General features: G+C 54.1%; 1 protein-coding gene, 1 long non-coding RNA gene and 1 other non-coding gene across 7 annotated transcripts; 2 read left to right on the forward strand and 1 right to left on the reverse strand.

The window, feature by feature from the left end:
* Positions 1 to 58: 58 nt before the first annotated feature.
* On the forward strand, positions 59 to 8,582 carry LOC111185179 (uncharacterized). Of its 5 annotated transcripts, none has more exons than XR_016387848.1 (3): positions 59 to 73; positions 244 to 287; positions 516 to 8,582. It is a non-coding gene; the product is annotated as an uncharacterized LOC111185179 (long non-coding RNA). The 5 variants fall into 5 exon arrangements; XR_016387847.1 differs by lacking the exon at positions 59 to 73 and having other exon boundaries at positions 80 to 287; positions 516 to 4,942; positions 6,370 to 8,582; XR_002647481.2 differs by lacking the exon at positions 59 to 73 and having other exon boundaries at positions 80 to 287; positions 516 to 2,227; positions 6,370 to 8,582.
* LOC115803805 (small nucleolar RNA SNORD60) lies at positions 328 to 410 on the forward strand. Its single transcript, XR_004024596.1, has one exon. It is a non-coding gene; the product is annotated as a small nucleolar RNA SNORD60 (small nucleolar RNA).
* Positions 8,583 to 8,940: 358 nt separating the features above from the next.
* Positions 8,941 to 14,988, reverse strand: RAB26 (RAB26, member RAS oncogene family). Its single transcript, XM_022594524.2, is given in 9 exon segments — positions 8,941 to 9,732; positions 9,834 to 9,971; positions 9,973 to 10,055; positions 10,156 to 10,221; positions 10,611 to 10,663; positions 10,848 to 10,914; positions 11,007 to 11,048; positions 13,486 to 13,596; positions 14,661 to 14,988. Coding segments are annotated over 9 exon segments (858 nt in total). The 5' UTR covers positions 14,856 to 14,988; the 3' UTR covers positions 8,941 to 9,629.
* Positions 14,989 to 15,554: the final 566 nt, after the last annotated feature.

Raw genomic sequence — 15,554 nt, forward strand, 5'->3', positions numbered from 1 at the left:
AGGTGGAGCAGTTTCTATAAAAGCTTGAGCCCCAGACTCCTGCGTTCTTTCCGATAAAGTACGACGTCGTGAGGTTTGCTATTAGTTTTTCCGTAGGTCACGGTCAAGGGAGGAACCGGGCCCAGAGCGGGTGGGGGAAGTGGCCCAAACCTGCCAGCCAACCTAGACCCCGGGTCCAGCCTCCGCCTGAGACCCATCTTGGTCCTCAGCGTTCTACACGTTTCTGCTTCACCCTCCCCCCAGTTCCGTCGGGAAGTCGGAATCTCCAGATCTGTTTCTCTGTATAGGTAAGGCTGGGCTGGGCCTGGTTTCCCAAATTCGGTTCCGAGCCTGTGATGAATTGCTTTAATTTCTGACACCTCGTATGAAAACTGCACGCGCAGTCTGATTATTTTGCAAGACTGAGGCTTTAGGGTGCGCCTCCTTGATGGAAGGGCCTGGGGGGTGAAAACAGGTCTTGCCGGAAATGGCAGGATTGGGCATCTGTCTGCATTTGGGCGGTTTCTGACTTTCAGGACTGTCGGTGATCCGGCTGGAGACCTTGAGGTAAATCAGCATCAGTCTAGGGGCCTTGGTGCCCTGACTCGGATCCGTGGATTCAAGGTAGATCACGGGCCTTGCCCAGCTGCGCGTGGAGACCTCTGGCTTCTCCCTCTCTCTGCCTTTTTTGTTTTCTAAGGCTTCCCTCTTTGGCGGGAAGCTGGGATTTTGCACCATTTGGGGAAAGGATTTCTTGAACCTCATTCCTAAACTGCTCCCGCAACATTGCCAAATCCAGTGCTATGTCGGGTAGAATTCACAGGACTATTAAGGTTTTATTTCTGTTACCAAGAAAGCAGGGTGAATGATTTTGGACTCTTCTGTTGCCTAGTCTCCTATCTCACCATCTACTGACACTCCTTTGCTCTCGTGCCACCTTCCAGTGCGCCCAACTCCAGTAATCCCACTCTATGCAGCTCCATGTAATCAGAGACCTGGGGAATCAGAGAACCCTCCCGTTATTCTAGACAATCTTCTCTTAACTACATTCCAACTCTTAAGGGGGAAACAGAGCCTTTTCTACTCTACAAGTACCTGTACTTCTCCGGATTCCCTTGGCCAATCCCAAACCCTTCTCCCCTATGCCCTTCTGTACCCAATGATACCCCAGGTTGAAAATGCTGATCCTGCTGGAGTAAGCCATAGTGGAACTTCCTATCACCCAGGATCAGGGAAAATATGCCCACTTAGGGAAGTGGCAAAGGCACAATCAAGAGTACATGAGCCCTTCTTTTTAACCGATTTAGCCCAATGCAAACAAAGACTGGGCCAATTTTCTGAAGACCCTAGTAGGTTCACGGGGGATTTCAGGCCCTAACCCTGGCCCTTGATTTAACTTGGAAGGACGTCCAAATGATCTTACCTACCTGCTGTACCCATGAGGAGAAGCAGAGGATATGGGCAGCAGCACAGGTGTACGCCGACCAGTTTGCCAGGGACCAGCCCAACATTTATGTCCCAAATCATATAAGCCCATTTGGGATTGTAATTGCCGGGGGCGGGGGGGGGAAGGCCAGGAATCACAAGGTCCAGTGCCTATTAGAAGGAACGAGAAAGTGCATTTGGAAGCCAGTCAATTATGAAAAGGTCAAGGAAGTGACCCAAGAGGAAGAAGAAAGCCCTGTTCTCTTTCAGGGACAGCTTGTGGAGGCTTTTTAGAAAATTTGCTAACAGATCTCTCTGCTCCCAAGGTTCAGTCCCTGCTGCCCCTGATATTAGGCAAAAACTCCAAAAGTTAGTTAGGCCCACAAACTCCTAGAGGTGGCCTTTGGAATATTTTATAATGGAGATCAAACTGAGGAAGAGGATAGAACTCAACATGAAAAAAGGCACGCCGAGGCTCACGCTAAACTGATAGCTGTTGGTGTCAGCCGTGCCTTGCAACCTCAGGGCAACCCAAAGGGGGCAAGAAGGTTCAACCATCAGTCCGGAGGCGAGACCAAGGGGGAATGCTTCAAATGCAAGTCACCTGACCATTGGGCCCATGAGTACCAGAAGAAGCTCCCGGGCCTTGCCCAGTCTGCAAACAGACCAGTCATTGGAGATGGGACTGCCCTTGGTCCCCAAGGGGAATGGGGGCTCCTGCTCCTGAGATGGCCATGCTGGATAACTGAAGCAGCCCAGGGATTCTGGCGGCTCCCCCCGCCCCCACAAGATGTCTATTCCTTTGAGGAGCCCCTGGTGGCAGGTAAGATCAATTTTTTAAATTGATACAGAAGCCACTTGCTCTGCCCTGATTTCTCACGCTGGGCCTCGTTCCTCTAAAAGCTGCAGTGACTGGTGTCAATGGAAAGCCTCGTACCCTTCACTTCACTGGGGCTCTCACTGGCCATTTTGAACATGCCTTTTTAGTTGAGTATCCTACCCCACTACTAGGGAGAGATCTTCTGGGCTCCCTTAAGGCGATACTGTTAGAAGGCCCCGAGCAGAGCAGCCCCTTATCTTAACCCTGGCTAAGGCAGATCAACACAGGAGCAAGGGCTTGTTCCCAGCGATATTCTACAAGCAGTGAACCTTGCAGCAAACTGGACAAAGGAGTCCCTGGGACGGCTATAAATGCCCAACCTGCAGAAACTAGCCTTAAACCAGAAGCTGCTTACCCTAACCAGAGACTAGTACCCCATTAGGTTAGGCAAAAAAGGGGTTACAACCTCTCATACATAAATTTTTAAAATATGGCCTCTTGGTTCCCTGTCAGTCTCAATGCAATACTCCTATTTTGTCAGTTAAGCCTAATGGGGGGATGTAGGGTGGTGCGAGACCTCAGCAGTAAAAAGGGCAGTGGTTCCTATACTCCCCCTTGTGGCCAATCCTTAAAAGATATTAGCCCAAGACCTTGTAAATGCTAAATGGTTTACTGTGCTCGACCTCAAGGATGCCTTCTTTTACATCCCAGTTCATCCCTCACGATATTTGTTTGCCTTCGAGTGGACTAACCCCCACTCGGGCCAGATGCAACAATACACCTGGACAACACTACCTACCACGGGTTTGGGGGCAGCTCACAGTGTTTGCCCAGGCCCTAGGAAAGGAACCAAGGGAAATAGGCCTAAAAGGGGCTATGCTACAGCATGCAGATGATATATTAGTATGTAGCCCCACCGTGGAGGCTCAAGTGAGAACATCATTGAAGTTCTTAATTTCCTTGAGGTCCAGGGTTACAGGATCTCCCAGAAAAAGGCACAAATCTCAATACAAGTTAAATACATGGGACACATTATAAATCCTGGAAGTAGACAGCTGTCGCAAGATAGAAAACGAGTATGTTAGGCCTAAGTGCCCCAAAGACGTTTCTTTGTACCTTTTTACAAAGGTAAAAAGGCAGGGTTTTGCTGACTCTGGATCCCACGGTTTGGGCTAATGTCTAAGCTCCTGTATGAAGCCATTAAAAGCCCAGATACAGAACCATTACTTCGGGCTGAGGAACACAGGAAAAGGCTTTTAATAGTATCAAACAGGTCCTCATTAAAGCTCCTGCTCTGGGTCTCCTCAGTTTTAAAAAGCCATTCATTGGGCTTCCCTGGTGGCGCTGTGGTTGAGAGTCTGCCTGCTGATGCAGGGGACGTGGGTTCGTGCCCCGGTCTGGGAAGATCCCATTATGCCGCAGAGCGGCTGGGCCCGTGAGCCGTGGCCGCTGGGCCTGCGCATCCGGAGCCTGTGCTCTGCAACGGGAGAGGCCACAACAGTGAGAGGCCCGCGTAACGCAAAAAAAAAAAAAAAAAGCCATTCATTTTGTAAGAAGTCCTAACCCCCTAAAAGCTCTGGGCGACCTAAAAGAAACTAGAAGTTCCTTGGCCAATAGGCTATTTTTCCACACAACTAGATGGCGTGCCCTGAGGTTGGCCTGGCTGCTTTCGGCCAGCAGCTGCCACCAGTTTATCAGTGGAAGAAGCTAACGAGCTTACCTTGGACGGCCACTGGAAGTCCAGACCCCCGCCCCCCAACATCAAGTACAAAGGTTTCTAGAGATCAAAGGCCACCACTGGCTAACTGGAGGCCACTGTACTAAGTACCAGGGTTTACTTCTTGACTCCCCAGAGGTAACCCTCAAAACTCCCAACACTGAGAAAAACGGAACCCTCTTACACTGTTGGTGGGAATGTAAATTGGTGCAGCCACTATGGAAAACAGTATGGAGGTTCCTAAAACTACAGTTGCCATAGGATCCTGCAATCCCACTCCTGGGCATATACCCAGACAAAACTATAATTTGAAAAGATACATGCACCCCAGTGTTCACTGCAGCACTATTTGCAACAGCCAAGACGTGGAAACAACCTAAATGTCCAGTAGAGTAGTGGATAAAGATGTAGATGTATACAATGGAATACTACTCAGCCATTAAAAAGAATGAAATAATGCCATTTGCAGCAACATGGATGGACCTAGAAATACTAAGCAAAGTAAGTTAGACATACCATATGATTAATTTGAGGAATCCAAACTACACAAAGGAACATCTGTGAAACAAAAACAGGCTCAGAGAAAAGACTTGTGGTGGCCTGGGGGAGGGAAGGACTAGGAGTTTGGGGTTAGATGCAAACTAATATATAGCATAGATAAACAACAGGGTACTGTATAGCACAAGAAACTATTCAGTATCTTGTAATAAACCATAACGGAAAAGATGGAAAAGTATATACATATAACTGAATCACTTTGCTGTACACCAGAAACTAACAACATTGTAAATCAACTCTACATCAATAAAATTAACTTGCCACACCCTCAACCCAACTACACTGATGCCTGCTGAAATCCCAAAGGTAATACATTCCTACCTTGACCAGGTTTATCCCTATAGGCCTGATACGACAGATCAAGACATTGACAATCCTGAGGGAGAATGGTTTACTGATGGCAGTTCATTAAGGACGGGCTCAGGAGGCAGAGCATCATAGAGGTGAAAACTTGCTGCCCATGGCAGCCCAGAAGACCGAACTCTAACCCAATCCTTAATCCTAGGGGAAGGAAAAATTGTAAACATATACACAGGCTCTAAATATGCCTACCTCATTCTACATGCCAATGGAGCTATATGGAAAGAGGACTTGAATGCAAAATATTCCCCTGTAAAGTATGGGGCTGAGATCTCAGAGGCAGCTCAAAAACCAAACAAATCAAGTAACAGTCATTCACTGCCATGGACACCAAAAGGGAATCTCCCAAATTATCAAAGGGAGCAATAGGGCAGATGGAGAAGCAGAGAAAGTCCTGATACAACAAATGACAGTCCCATCCCTTACCCCTTATAGCATGCCCAGGTACTACTGAGGAAACCTGGGCGCAAGAAAAAGGGTGAACTAAGGGAACAGAAGGCTGGTGGCTCATCAAAAATTGCTTTTTCTGACCAATGGAAAATCAAAGGGCTACGTGATATTTCTCCATCTGGGGAATGATGCTGTGTGTACAGTGGTTTTCTGGCTTTTAACGAGAAAGTGACTCCCAGATATCAAAGAGTTACTCGAGCCTGTGCCCTCTGCCACCCATAAATAAGGAGGGCATCTCAAACCCCCCCCCCCTTTTGTTAGCCCAGTCCAGCAACATGGGCCTTAGCCAGGAGAGGACTGGCAAATGGATTTCACTCAGATGGCCTCTTTCCAGGGCTTCAAATATTAGTCTTTGTGGGTAGTTTTACTGGATGGGTGGAGGCCTTTCCCACTAGGACAGAAAAGGCAACTGAAGTGGCTAGAGCACTTCTGAAGGAAATTATCCCTAGGTTTGGGTTGCCCTGACACCTCCAGATTGACAGTGGACCCTCAATTCATAGCAAAGGTTACCCAAAAGACCCTAGGAAATAGATGCTACCTTTATTTGTCCTGCAGACCTCAGTCCTCAGGAAAGGTGGAACAGACCAGTCATACCCTAAAGAAAACCTTGGGTAAGCTCTTAGCAGGAAATATCAGAACCTGATAATAGCAGGTGGTGCCACCTGCTGCCAGCAGGGCAGCCCCTAAAATAACTAGGTTGAGCCCCTTTGAAATGACATGGTAGGCTATTCCTCACCCTGGACATGATGACCAGCTGAGAAACCTAGGCACACCTTAAATACATTATTAACCTGGGCCAGGTCCGAAGGGGGCTATTCAAGAATGTGGAAACAGTTCAGCTCTCCCCAGATAACAGCCCCAGTTACTCCAGTGTAAACCCTGGGTACTGGGTGCTCTTAAAAGACTTGGAAAAATGAGTCCCCTGGTGACCAGCTACTCCCAAAGCAAAACAGTCTTTTATCAAGTTTTGCTAAGCACCCCTACAGTGGTTAAACTTAATGGAGTCACTAGTTGGGTCCATCTACCCAGAATTAAACCTGTTTCCACTGATCTGTTACAGGAACCTGAAGACCCACCTCCCAGCTATTCCCATGAACCTGCCCAAGACCTCAAATACCTCTTCAAGAAGGTGATCCCCAAGCCAGTGACAACTGCATTGATAAGTAAACTCTCACTTTGACATTAATTTCTTTCGGGCTCTCCGGGTAACAAAAGCAAGATAAGTGACAGTAGGCTGGGAGCCCATATTTGCTACTGGGCTCTTGTTTACTGCAGGATTTCTTTTAACACTACTTGCATTCCGGTTGCTTCCTAAATTAGAACTCTGATGTCATTATGAAGTTATTAGTCACCCCAACTTTTCTCCCCCTCCTTTGGGGATTCATGTCAGGGGAGTGAGGATCCAACACAATAGTACATCTCAAGAATTATTGTTCAGGGAGAGAATCTGTCTCAGTGCTGGGTTCTACCATCCCAGTCCTCAAAGCGACGCCTATAAGCTTAAAGAACTAAGCTACACATCCAGTAATGATGACCTTGAACTTACTCTGGCTGAAGGTCCTGCGACCCCTGCTCCCCTCAGAGTCCACATCCAGCCCTTGGCACAGCTTCCATGCCTGGACCTGACCCCTCTCGTTAGTGCATCCAGCACACAAAGCTCCCCCAATCAAAGCATATTTGTCTTCTACTCTGTCATAAAGGTAACTCATCCTGCTGCCCATGCCAGAAGCCTGGACTAAATTCTGCAATGCACCAGCAGTTGACATCACCGCCATTACCCCTAATTTTTATTGCGAAGACCAAACAGGCAACGCCACCCATTGGTTCCTCCAAGATCAGCTGGCTGGTGGGATGTGTCTCCTGGACAGGCGTGGCGCCAAGCGTCTAACACACATCTTCCCTGCGTGTAGTACATGTTTTTTGCCTCTCCCAAAGCCTTCGAAAAGACTCATACACCCTTATTCAGTGGTGGGATCCTTTCTTCCAACTGTACTGGAACCCCCCCCTTGGGCAGACTCTACTGAAGTGGTTTAATTCCACAACAGTGTGTCAGGCATGTGCCTCTCCCAGACATCTATTCCTTTGTGGTCCAGGTGCAAACTGACTGTCCTCTTCAAAAAACCCCAATTCCTCTTTGCCTTTCCTGGGATTAGCTGTGGCCTTTCTTTGTATAGACAGTGCTCTGTTTACAGGACAATGTAACACTAGGCCAACTGAGTAACCAAACAAACCCAGGTATTGCCATCTATAACATCACCCACCCCTGGGGCAAAAGGGCAATTGGTCTCCTTTTGGCAGAAAATGGAGCTGCCATTGGTTTGGTGGCCCCTTGGGGAGGCTTTGTTTATCGTGAAGTGGTGTTCCACAATCTTTCAGATGCCCTGTCCTGAGTGAATCCACAGGGAATGCACTCACCAGACTCTCATTGTCTCTAAGTTCCTTGGCTAGTAAAGTGATGGCTAATAGACTGGCCTTAGACTTCCTCCTAGCCAAACAAGGAGTATGTGCAGTTATCAAGACATGTTGCACCTACATTGATAACTCTGGGCTAGTAGAAGAGGACATCAAGAAAATGTGACCACGCCAAATGGCTTCATTCCTTCAGACAGGGTAACCCAAGCGCTGACCTAGACTGCAATTAAGGAGATGTTATCAAGTGAGACCTGGTTCTTGCCCCCTGCTTGGACCTCTAGTTGCCATAATCCTTTTACTGAACTTTGGCCCCTGCCTTTTTAATCTGCTTGTTAAGTTTGCTTCCAGGTTGCAACAGTTCCACATCAAGATGATGGTGATGTAGGGATTCCAGCCATTCCCTGACATAGATCCTACTGGAATAGCAGAAGTCACCCTGGGGCCCCTGGACAAAACAGGGCAAGAGTTCCGTGGCCCCAGTTAGGTAGGGTCCATGAGCCCAGTGCCAGCCTGAAGAAGCTACAGAAGACAGACCTCCGCCCCTCATCCTCCCAATAAAGAGTTCTTGGGGTCCACGTCACTTGGGAGATTTGAGGTAAGAGATAGGTGGCTGAGCAGCTGCAACCATTTCTCCTGCTGACACTTCAAGATAAGGTACTAGCAGGAGCTTCGGGCCCTGACTGGGTGGAAGACAAAGTGACTACAGTTTCCTCATTCTTGTGGTCAAGGGGATTTTCCAGCCCAACACATCTGTTTCACAGTCTTGGTCTCTTCTGGATTCTTGGTCTCGTTGGATTCTTTCCTCAAAGACATCTATAAGTCTCTGAAGTGCTTAGCAATAAAGCAAAGGTGGTGAGTTGATTGGAGCACACGTGTCTTTATTTTCATGCCTGTTTGCACCCCAGAGGACTCCATGGGACGACTGGGTCATCTCTGGGCAGTCTCGGTTAGGGGCAGAGCATGAAAATGGAAGTTCGCGCCAGTGACTTTCCACCTATTTGGACCGCCTTCTCTGTTTTTACCTGTAAGGATAGGTTTTCTTTTGTGCCTTTGCCTTGGGGTGGGTGGTGAACTCTTAATTCCTGTAATTCCTCACTAACAGTCCCTGAGCATTGCTTTCTTTCAATGGACAAGGTAGGCACTCCAGAAAACACAACTTTATTCACTAGGACTGGAAACAAAAAAACACTTCAAGATTTTAGTACAAGGTGGAGTGCCCTGCCCACCCCCCTGGCTTGACCTTGCCAAGCCCAGGCCTTGTATCAACCTGCTGAGATGGTGCCCTGGTCAGCAGGCGAGGGCTGGCAGTCCTGGTTTGCCTGACATTTCTGTGGCTTCCCACATGCTCTTCACTGCATTACAAAGCCACAGCCTTGGCATCCTCCAGGGTAACATGAAAGACCCTGTTGATGTTTGAACCAGGGCCTCCTGGTGGGTGGGCTGGTAGCAGGCAGCTCTGGTCCTTGATGTGATTCGTGGTGAAGCCCTCTGCCCCAGGTGTGGGCAGGAATCCTGCCTGGGCAACATGTGCAGCTGCAGACATGGCTTTCTAGGTGTTCAGGCAGCTGTACACGGGGCACGGGCACCGTGGTCCGGAGGACCAGGTGCCTGGCAGTCTATACGTTGTTGGGTAGCCCTCCTGTGTAGAAGTTGGTTGCTCTTCTGTGAAGGCCTTGGGGGCACAACCCTCAGCAGCAGGTGAAGGAGGGCTGCGGACCCTCTGGCTTCCTGAAGCCTGTTTGTTGGGGCTGAGGCTCTGGATGGCTTCCCAGATGAGGGAAGGGCAAGGCTCAGCCTGGGATTCCTAGAAACAGACACCCTGGGACTGGCTGCTGGGTGGTGAAGTCGGGGGTGTGTAGACTCTCCAGTCTTCCAGGAGAACACCCTGGTGGCCATCCCCAGCCAGGTTCAGGGTTTGCAGCAGGAGGCCCCCCGGCCCTCCCTCTTGATATAGTCGTGCAGCTGAAAGCGAGGCTCACTGGGAGCTTTCATGCAGCGCTGCTTCAACTCCCTGTGGGGCAGGGATGACCATGGAATAGGGTGGCCTGTACCCCCAACAAGGGGATTCAGACGCTGGGTCTGGGGGTCTTCCCGATAACTGCCAGGACTTACTTTGCTATGGCCATGAAAGCCAAGTCCACATTGAGGCCCATCTTGGCGCTGGTCTCCATGAATGGCAGCCCGTACTCCTGCAAACAGCCGTTGGCAACCTGGTGGGGACAGCTCAGGCCCTGCAGCCCCAGGGGCATTCTGGCTGCCCACCCAACCGCAGCTCACCTTGGCCAGCTTCTCCCCATCCTCCCTTTTCACCACACGCTCCTGGGCAGAGTCCACCTGGCACAGCAGTCTTGGTGAGAGTTGGCCCCAGCTCACTCCCCTACCTCCCTCCACCCTCTGTAGAGCCAGAGTAGATGAGACAGGCTGGGGTGCCCACCTTGTTCCCCAGCAGCATGAGTACCACGTCATGCTGGGCGTACTCCTGGATCTCTGTCAGCCAGGCCTGTGGGGGGAGAGCTGAGGACAGGCTGGAGGCTGGAGCTCCTGGCACCCCTTGCCCCCCTCCAGGACACACCCCACAGAGTGCCTGTCAGTGTCTGGCTAACAGGAGGGCCCCTGAACTAGTGCTCCCCGTGTGCCGTGCAGGGGCGATCCAACAGGTACCTTATCTAAGGAGTTGGGCTGGTGGACTAGAAGGTCACCCCAGCTCCCTTCAGCTCATTCTCAACCTGAACCACTGTACTTGGACCATCAGGAGCCCAGAGGGGCAGTCTTTTCCTCTCCACACTGTCAGTAGGGACCTCAACTCTCTGGGATCCTGATGCCATCTGTGCCTGAGGGAGGCTGGGGATGGGTCGGCCTGTCTCCACCACCAGGAAGGAAGCCACTGACCTGGATGCTGTCGAAGGAGGCCTTGTTGGTGACATCATAGAGCAGCAGCAGTGCTGGGGGCAGAGGGCCAGTGAGGACACCTGCAGAGCCCACAGCGGCTCCCCATCACCCTCACCCTCATGCATCGCACCCTTCACACTTCTGCCCACTCACACCCAGGGTGCCCTACTCCAAGCAGAAGCCTAAGGAGTGTGGCCCCGACTCCCTGGAGCTAGGGTACGGTGCCCATGAGCTCACCATGAGCGTCTCGGTAGTAGGCATGGGTGACGCTGCGGAACCTTTCCTGGCCAGCCGTGTCCCAGATCTGCAGCAAGGGCATAGTGCAGCTGTCAGGGCTGCCCAGTCCTTCCCAGGTGCCCCCTGCCCTCAATTCCCCCTCCCCCAGTCACCTCTCACCTGCAGCTTCACCTTCATGCCATCCACATCCAGAACTTTGTTCTGAAACACAACCAGCCAGCTCCAAGGAGGGCCCAGGGCCGAGTGCACCATCTTAGGCAGCAGCTAGACCGGGGCCACCCTCCGGTGGGGGGTGGGGGGGAAGGGGGTGGATAGGGTGGGGGAGGCAGGCGGTGCCAGGCCAGGACTGAGCCTGGGACTGAGGGGACCCCGGTGTGTCCCTAATTCATTATCCCTGGCCTCAGCTGGCTCTGCCTCCAGGGCCCACCTGGTTCTTGACTACCTCACTGCCCTCTACCTACAGATAAAGCTTCCCCTTGAATCCAAGTACTGGTGTCCACCCAGCTCTCTCCCATACCTCCTACACCTCCTGCTGCTGAGCCCCTCCTGGTGACCTGTGCACAGAGGGTGCTCAGGCCGCCCCCGCTTAGCTGGCTGTCCTGATGGACTGGAAGGTTGCCGCCCTCCATGGCCAGCTGTGTCCATTCTGGGCCAGGTGGTTCTTTCTCTGCCCCTCCTGGAGGCCTGACACACAGCCCCACCAGCTCCCCTGCCCTGCAGGGCCCCCGGTCGCCACCCACCCCAGTCACTCACTCAGTCCTGCACCCAGCCCCTCCCCTCTCTCTCCTTTACCCTAGCTGCCCTCCTCTGCCTGGTGCCCAGCCCAGCCCCGGTGGCTTCCCTGAGCCTACTTGCCGGTTCAGCTTCACACTGCATGCCTGCCCCCTGCACTCTGCTCCTAGGTCTCAAGGCCCTGCTCCAGCCCCCTCTCCCAGGCGACCAGCATTTCTCACAGCTCTGCACACACTGCTCCTTTTGCTTAGAGCCACTTGCACGACTTAATTTGGAGTCACCGTGTGACCCCAGGCTCATTACTAACACTGTGCCTCAGTTTCCCCATCCACAAATGGGGGTAGCCAGGGTGCTCATCACTTGGCTGCCCCGATTACTTTATGAGCTACTGTATGCAAAGCACTGAGAAACGAGTCTGGCCTGGTACGAGCTAAAGTGTTTGTTGTAATTTGAAAGCCTCTCTTCCCGCTCTGACGGCAGCTGCCTGAGGATAGGGCCCCATGCAGTAAGCACAGAGCCCAGAACTTGGCCTGGTACACAGTGGGTGCTCATTATGTGCTTGCTTGCTGGCTGATGATGCTCCCTAGCCAGGCCCTCCCAGTTCAGGACTAGGGCAGGGAGTGGCTCAACCCCGGTTCCTATCTGCTGGGGTGGGGACAGGAGCTGCTAACCACCAGCTGAGGCCCCGGGCAGTGGAAACAGCACCACCTCCCTCTTCACCCAGCGCCTGCTGTCAGGGTGCTTCTGGGTCTCCAGGGAACTGGGTGCAGCCATCTGTCCCGCTGCAGGGACGCTGGGGAGGACATCCCGCCTTCCCTGGCACCCTGAACAGGGGTGCGAACCACACAGCCTCACCACCTGCCCCAGAGCCAAGAGGGAGGTGAGAAGGGGGGAGGTGAGGCCAGAACAGGCAGAGGACTGGGCCTAAACCTCCCCCTTCTGTCACCTCAACCCTTACTTCATCCCAGAGGACCTGAGGGGCTCTGCCCCCACAGACAGGGTAGAGAATGGCTCCCCAGACTGGAGGGAGCCCCCCATTCCCAGTCCCCAGAAGGAGCCTCCCTGCCAGCCTTCTGCTGACTGGGTCTAATGAAAGGGTGAGAAAAATGCAAATTTGGGATTTGCTGAGAACACATCACCTCAGCACGTGGAATTTAGACTGATGCCTGAGCCCTGCAGGCCTAAGGCTGTGGCTCCCATCATTCCCCTGTGACCCCACAGGCTGCTTGGGGTGCTGGAGGGCACTTGGGGAGCCAAGAGTCGAGGGACATCCCCCAGAAGGACCCCAGGACATAGCCCTCTAGCAGGGGGTGAGGTGGTGAGGGGGCTCTGCCAGGGAAAGCATCCAGGTGGGAGCATTTCCCATAAGCCTCCTCACCCAAGGGCAGGGACTTCTCCCTGGTTCTGAGACTGGGTGTGTGCTTCAATGCCTCAGCCATCTGTCTGGTATGGCCTGGGCAGCCCACCTGGCACTTCAGGGCCCCTCTGTACAGTGGGGCAGCGATGCTGGCCTCCTGAGTGGACACGGGTCTTGAGTTCCCATGGGGACACCAGCATCCACCGCCCCCAGTGCACAAGATACAGCCCCCAGGGTCGTGCCAGCCCCAGGCACAGGGGTACCATCTCTGCTTCGATTGTATACAGCCACCACCTCTCTCCAGGACCTTGAGATGTCGGGAGGCAGGCAGCTTGGTGGTTAAGGCATCCCACCTCAACCACCTTGACTGTGGGAGCCAGGTGGTCCAGCCAGGAGCTCCACCTCATGAGCCTGTCGGTGCCACAGGGATAATGGAGAACCGGAGAACCAGCTGCCCAGGGGTGTTTCGAGCAGCTATTAGCTGGTGTTGGGGGCCCAGGGCATGGGCTGGGCCCAGTCAGTGCTCGGGACATCAGCCTCCACTCTTACCCTGAAGTCGATGCCCACAGTGGAGATGAAGGTCCCTGCCAGGAAAGCACCATCCTTAAAGCGCACGAGTAAGCAGGTCTTCCCCACGCCCGAGTCTCCCACCAGCATGACCTGGGGCACAAAGAAAGAGCAGAGGGGACCTGGGTGCTGGCCCACCCGGAGGGGTGTCTGGTCTTCTCTGAGCTGGCCTGGTCAGATGGGCTGTGGGTGAGGGTCAGGAGTGGAGGGAGGTATCCTAAGTCTGCAGGTTCAGCAGGGCCTGGGGGAAACACAGAGCCTGGACTTCCATCTTCCACCTCTAGAAGGTTTTGTCCCCTCTCCTGAACATTGGCCTGTCTCCATCAGTGGGGAGTGGGAGTAGCTGCCTTCATCCAGGGTGCTATCTGGACGCCATGCTTGGTCTGGAAGGGGAGCATTTGGGGCTTAATGAGGAGCAGAACCTGAGGGTTGACCGCTGGGAGGCCTGGGTGGGGGGCCTCTGTGCCAGGGGGCTTCTTCCAATCCCAGCAAGGCTCTAGAGGAATTTGCCAAGTGAGGGTCAGATCCTGACATGAGGAGAGGCTCAGACCACGTCTGTGGACAGGGAGGGGCAGTCAGGCCTCCCTCTCCTCCCCTCCCCCAGCCTGTTGCCAAAGGCTCCAAAACCCAAAGATGGGCCTGCCACCCCCGCCCCCACAATTCACAAGCTTCTGCCTTGGCCTGAAGGAGGCCCCAGCATTCCCCACCAAACTGGCAAACCTCTTCTTAGTCTCGCCTCCTAAAGAGAAGAGACCAAAAGACTCTGGGGGTGAGAGAAGGCAGCATGTGGGAAATGATGAGCGTGGGTGGGGGCAGAAGCATAAGGGAACAGGGAGAGGACACCTGCCAGGCTCTTACTTCCGCAGGACCCCTTGTCCGGCCATGCCAGCTAGGTGGGGAGGGGGAGGGGGCAGGCCCTGCCATATATTGGGTATCCCAAACCCGGGTTTGACAGCTGTGTGTGTGTGTGTGTGTGTGTGTGTGTGTGTGTGTGATGCACCGCGCCAGCCATGCCAACTGCAGCTGCGGGGTGCCGCTCGAGCCAGCTCCTCGCCAAAGGTCTGCAGGGCCCTGCACCCTTTCCCCGGACCTCCCCACTCGGCTCCGACCGGACGCCACCTGCTGCGCTCGCATGGGGCTGGGGGTGCCCGGCTCACCTTGAAGGCGACGTCGTAGAAGTCGCCGCCGCCGCCAAGCGAAGACCGGCCGGGCTGCGGGGGCCTGTTGGGAGGTGCCTCGGGGCCAGGGCGCGCAGTCCCGGGACGCACGGGCTGGGACCCGTGGGTGGCGGGCAGTGCGGAGGTAGCGGGCGCGCTACCCCCCTTGCTCTTGGGGGTCTTTTTCCTGGACATGGCAGACGGGCTGGCGGGCGCTCAGTACGCTCCCGCTGCAGCCGCCGCGCCCCGGGACACCCTGCTCCCCGCGCCCTCGGAGCCAGACCCAGACCCTAAGCCGAAACTGTTCCGCGGCGTCTGCAACTACCTCCCCGGCGCCCTGCTCCGCGCTGCCCCGCCCCCGCCGCCCCCGCAGCCACTCAGGCCCGGCCTCCCGCCGCCGCTACCAATGGCCGCTCTCGGGCGGGGCCATGCAAATGAGATGGCCTCCCCGGGGGCGGGGTCAGGAGGTCCGGGCCCTGCCCTGGGTGCTCGGGGTCCGAGCGCCTTTGTCCATTGGGGACAGCTACCTCCCTGCCCTAGAGCCAGCGACGACCTTCCATATCTGCATCGGGCCTGGGTGCGGGTTGGGGGCGGTGGGTGAGGGAGGGAGTACCCAGCGTCCTGTCGTTCCTCTGCTGGCTGTGCACCACCCCGCCTGGCTCTGCCCCTTGCCCAGTGACCCCCACTGGACTGCCTCCGGGCCTGGGACGAGGAGAGTGCCGTGAGATGGGGGCACTGAGGCAGTGGACCTGCGTGGGATAGGCACCCTGGGATTCTGTCCCTTCTCCGCCGGAGATGCCACCTAGCCTGCTGCGGCACCGACCCCCTCCCTTCCAGGGCAGGAGGGTCCAGGAAGCTCCAACACTCGGGCTTGGCAAACAAACCCGGGTGCGC

The sequence above is a fragment of the Delphinapterus leucas genome, chromosome 15 (genome assembly GCF_059928025.1).
Source record: "Delphinapterus leucas isolate spDelLeu-1000000601 "Yukka" chromosome 15, BTC_Dleu_Yukka2, whole genome shotgun sequence".
NCBI classification, from domain to species: Eukaryota; Metazoa; Chordata; class Mammalia; order Artiodactyla; family Monodontidae; genus Delphinapterus; species Delphinapterus leucas.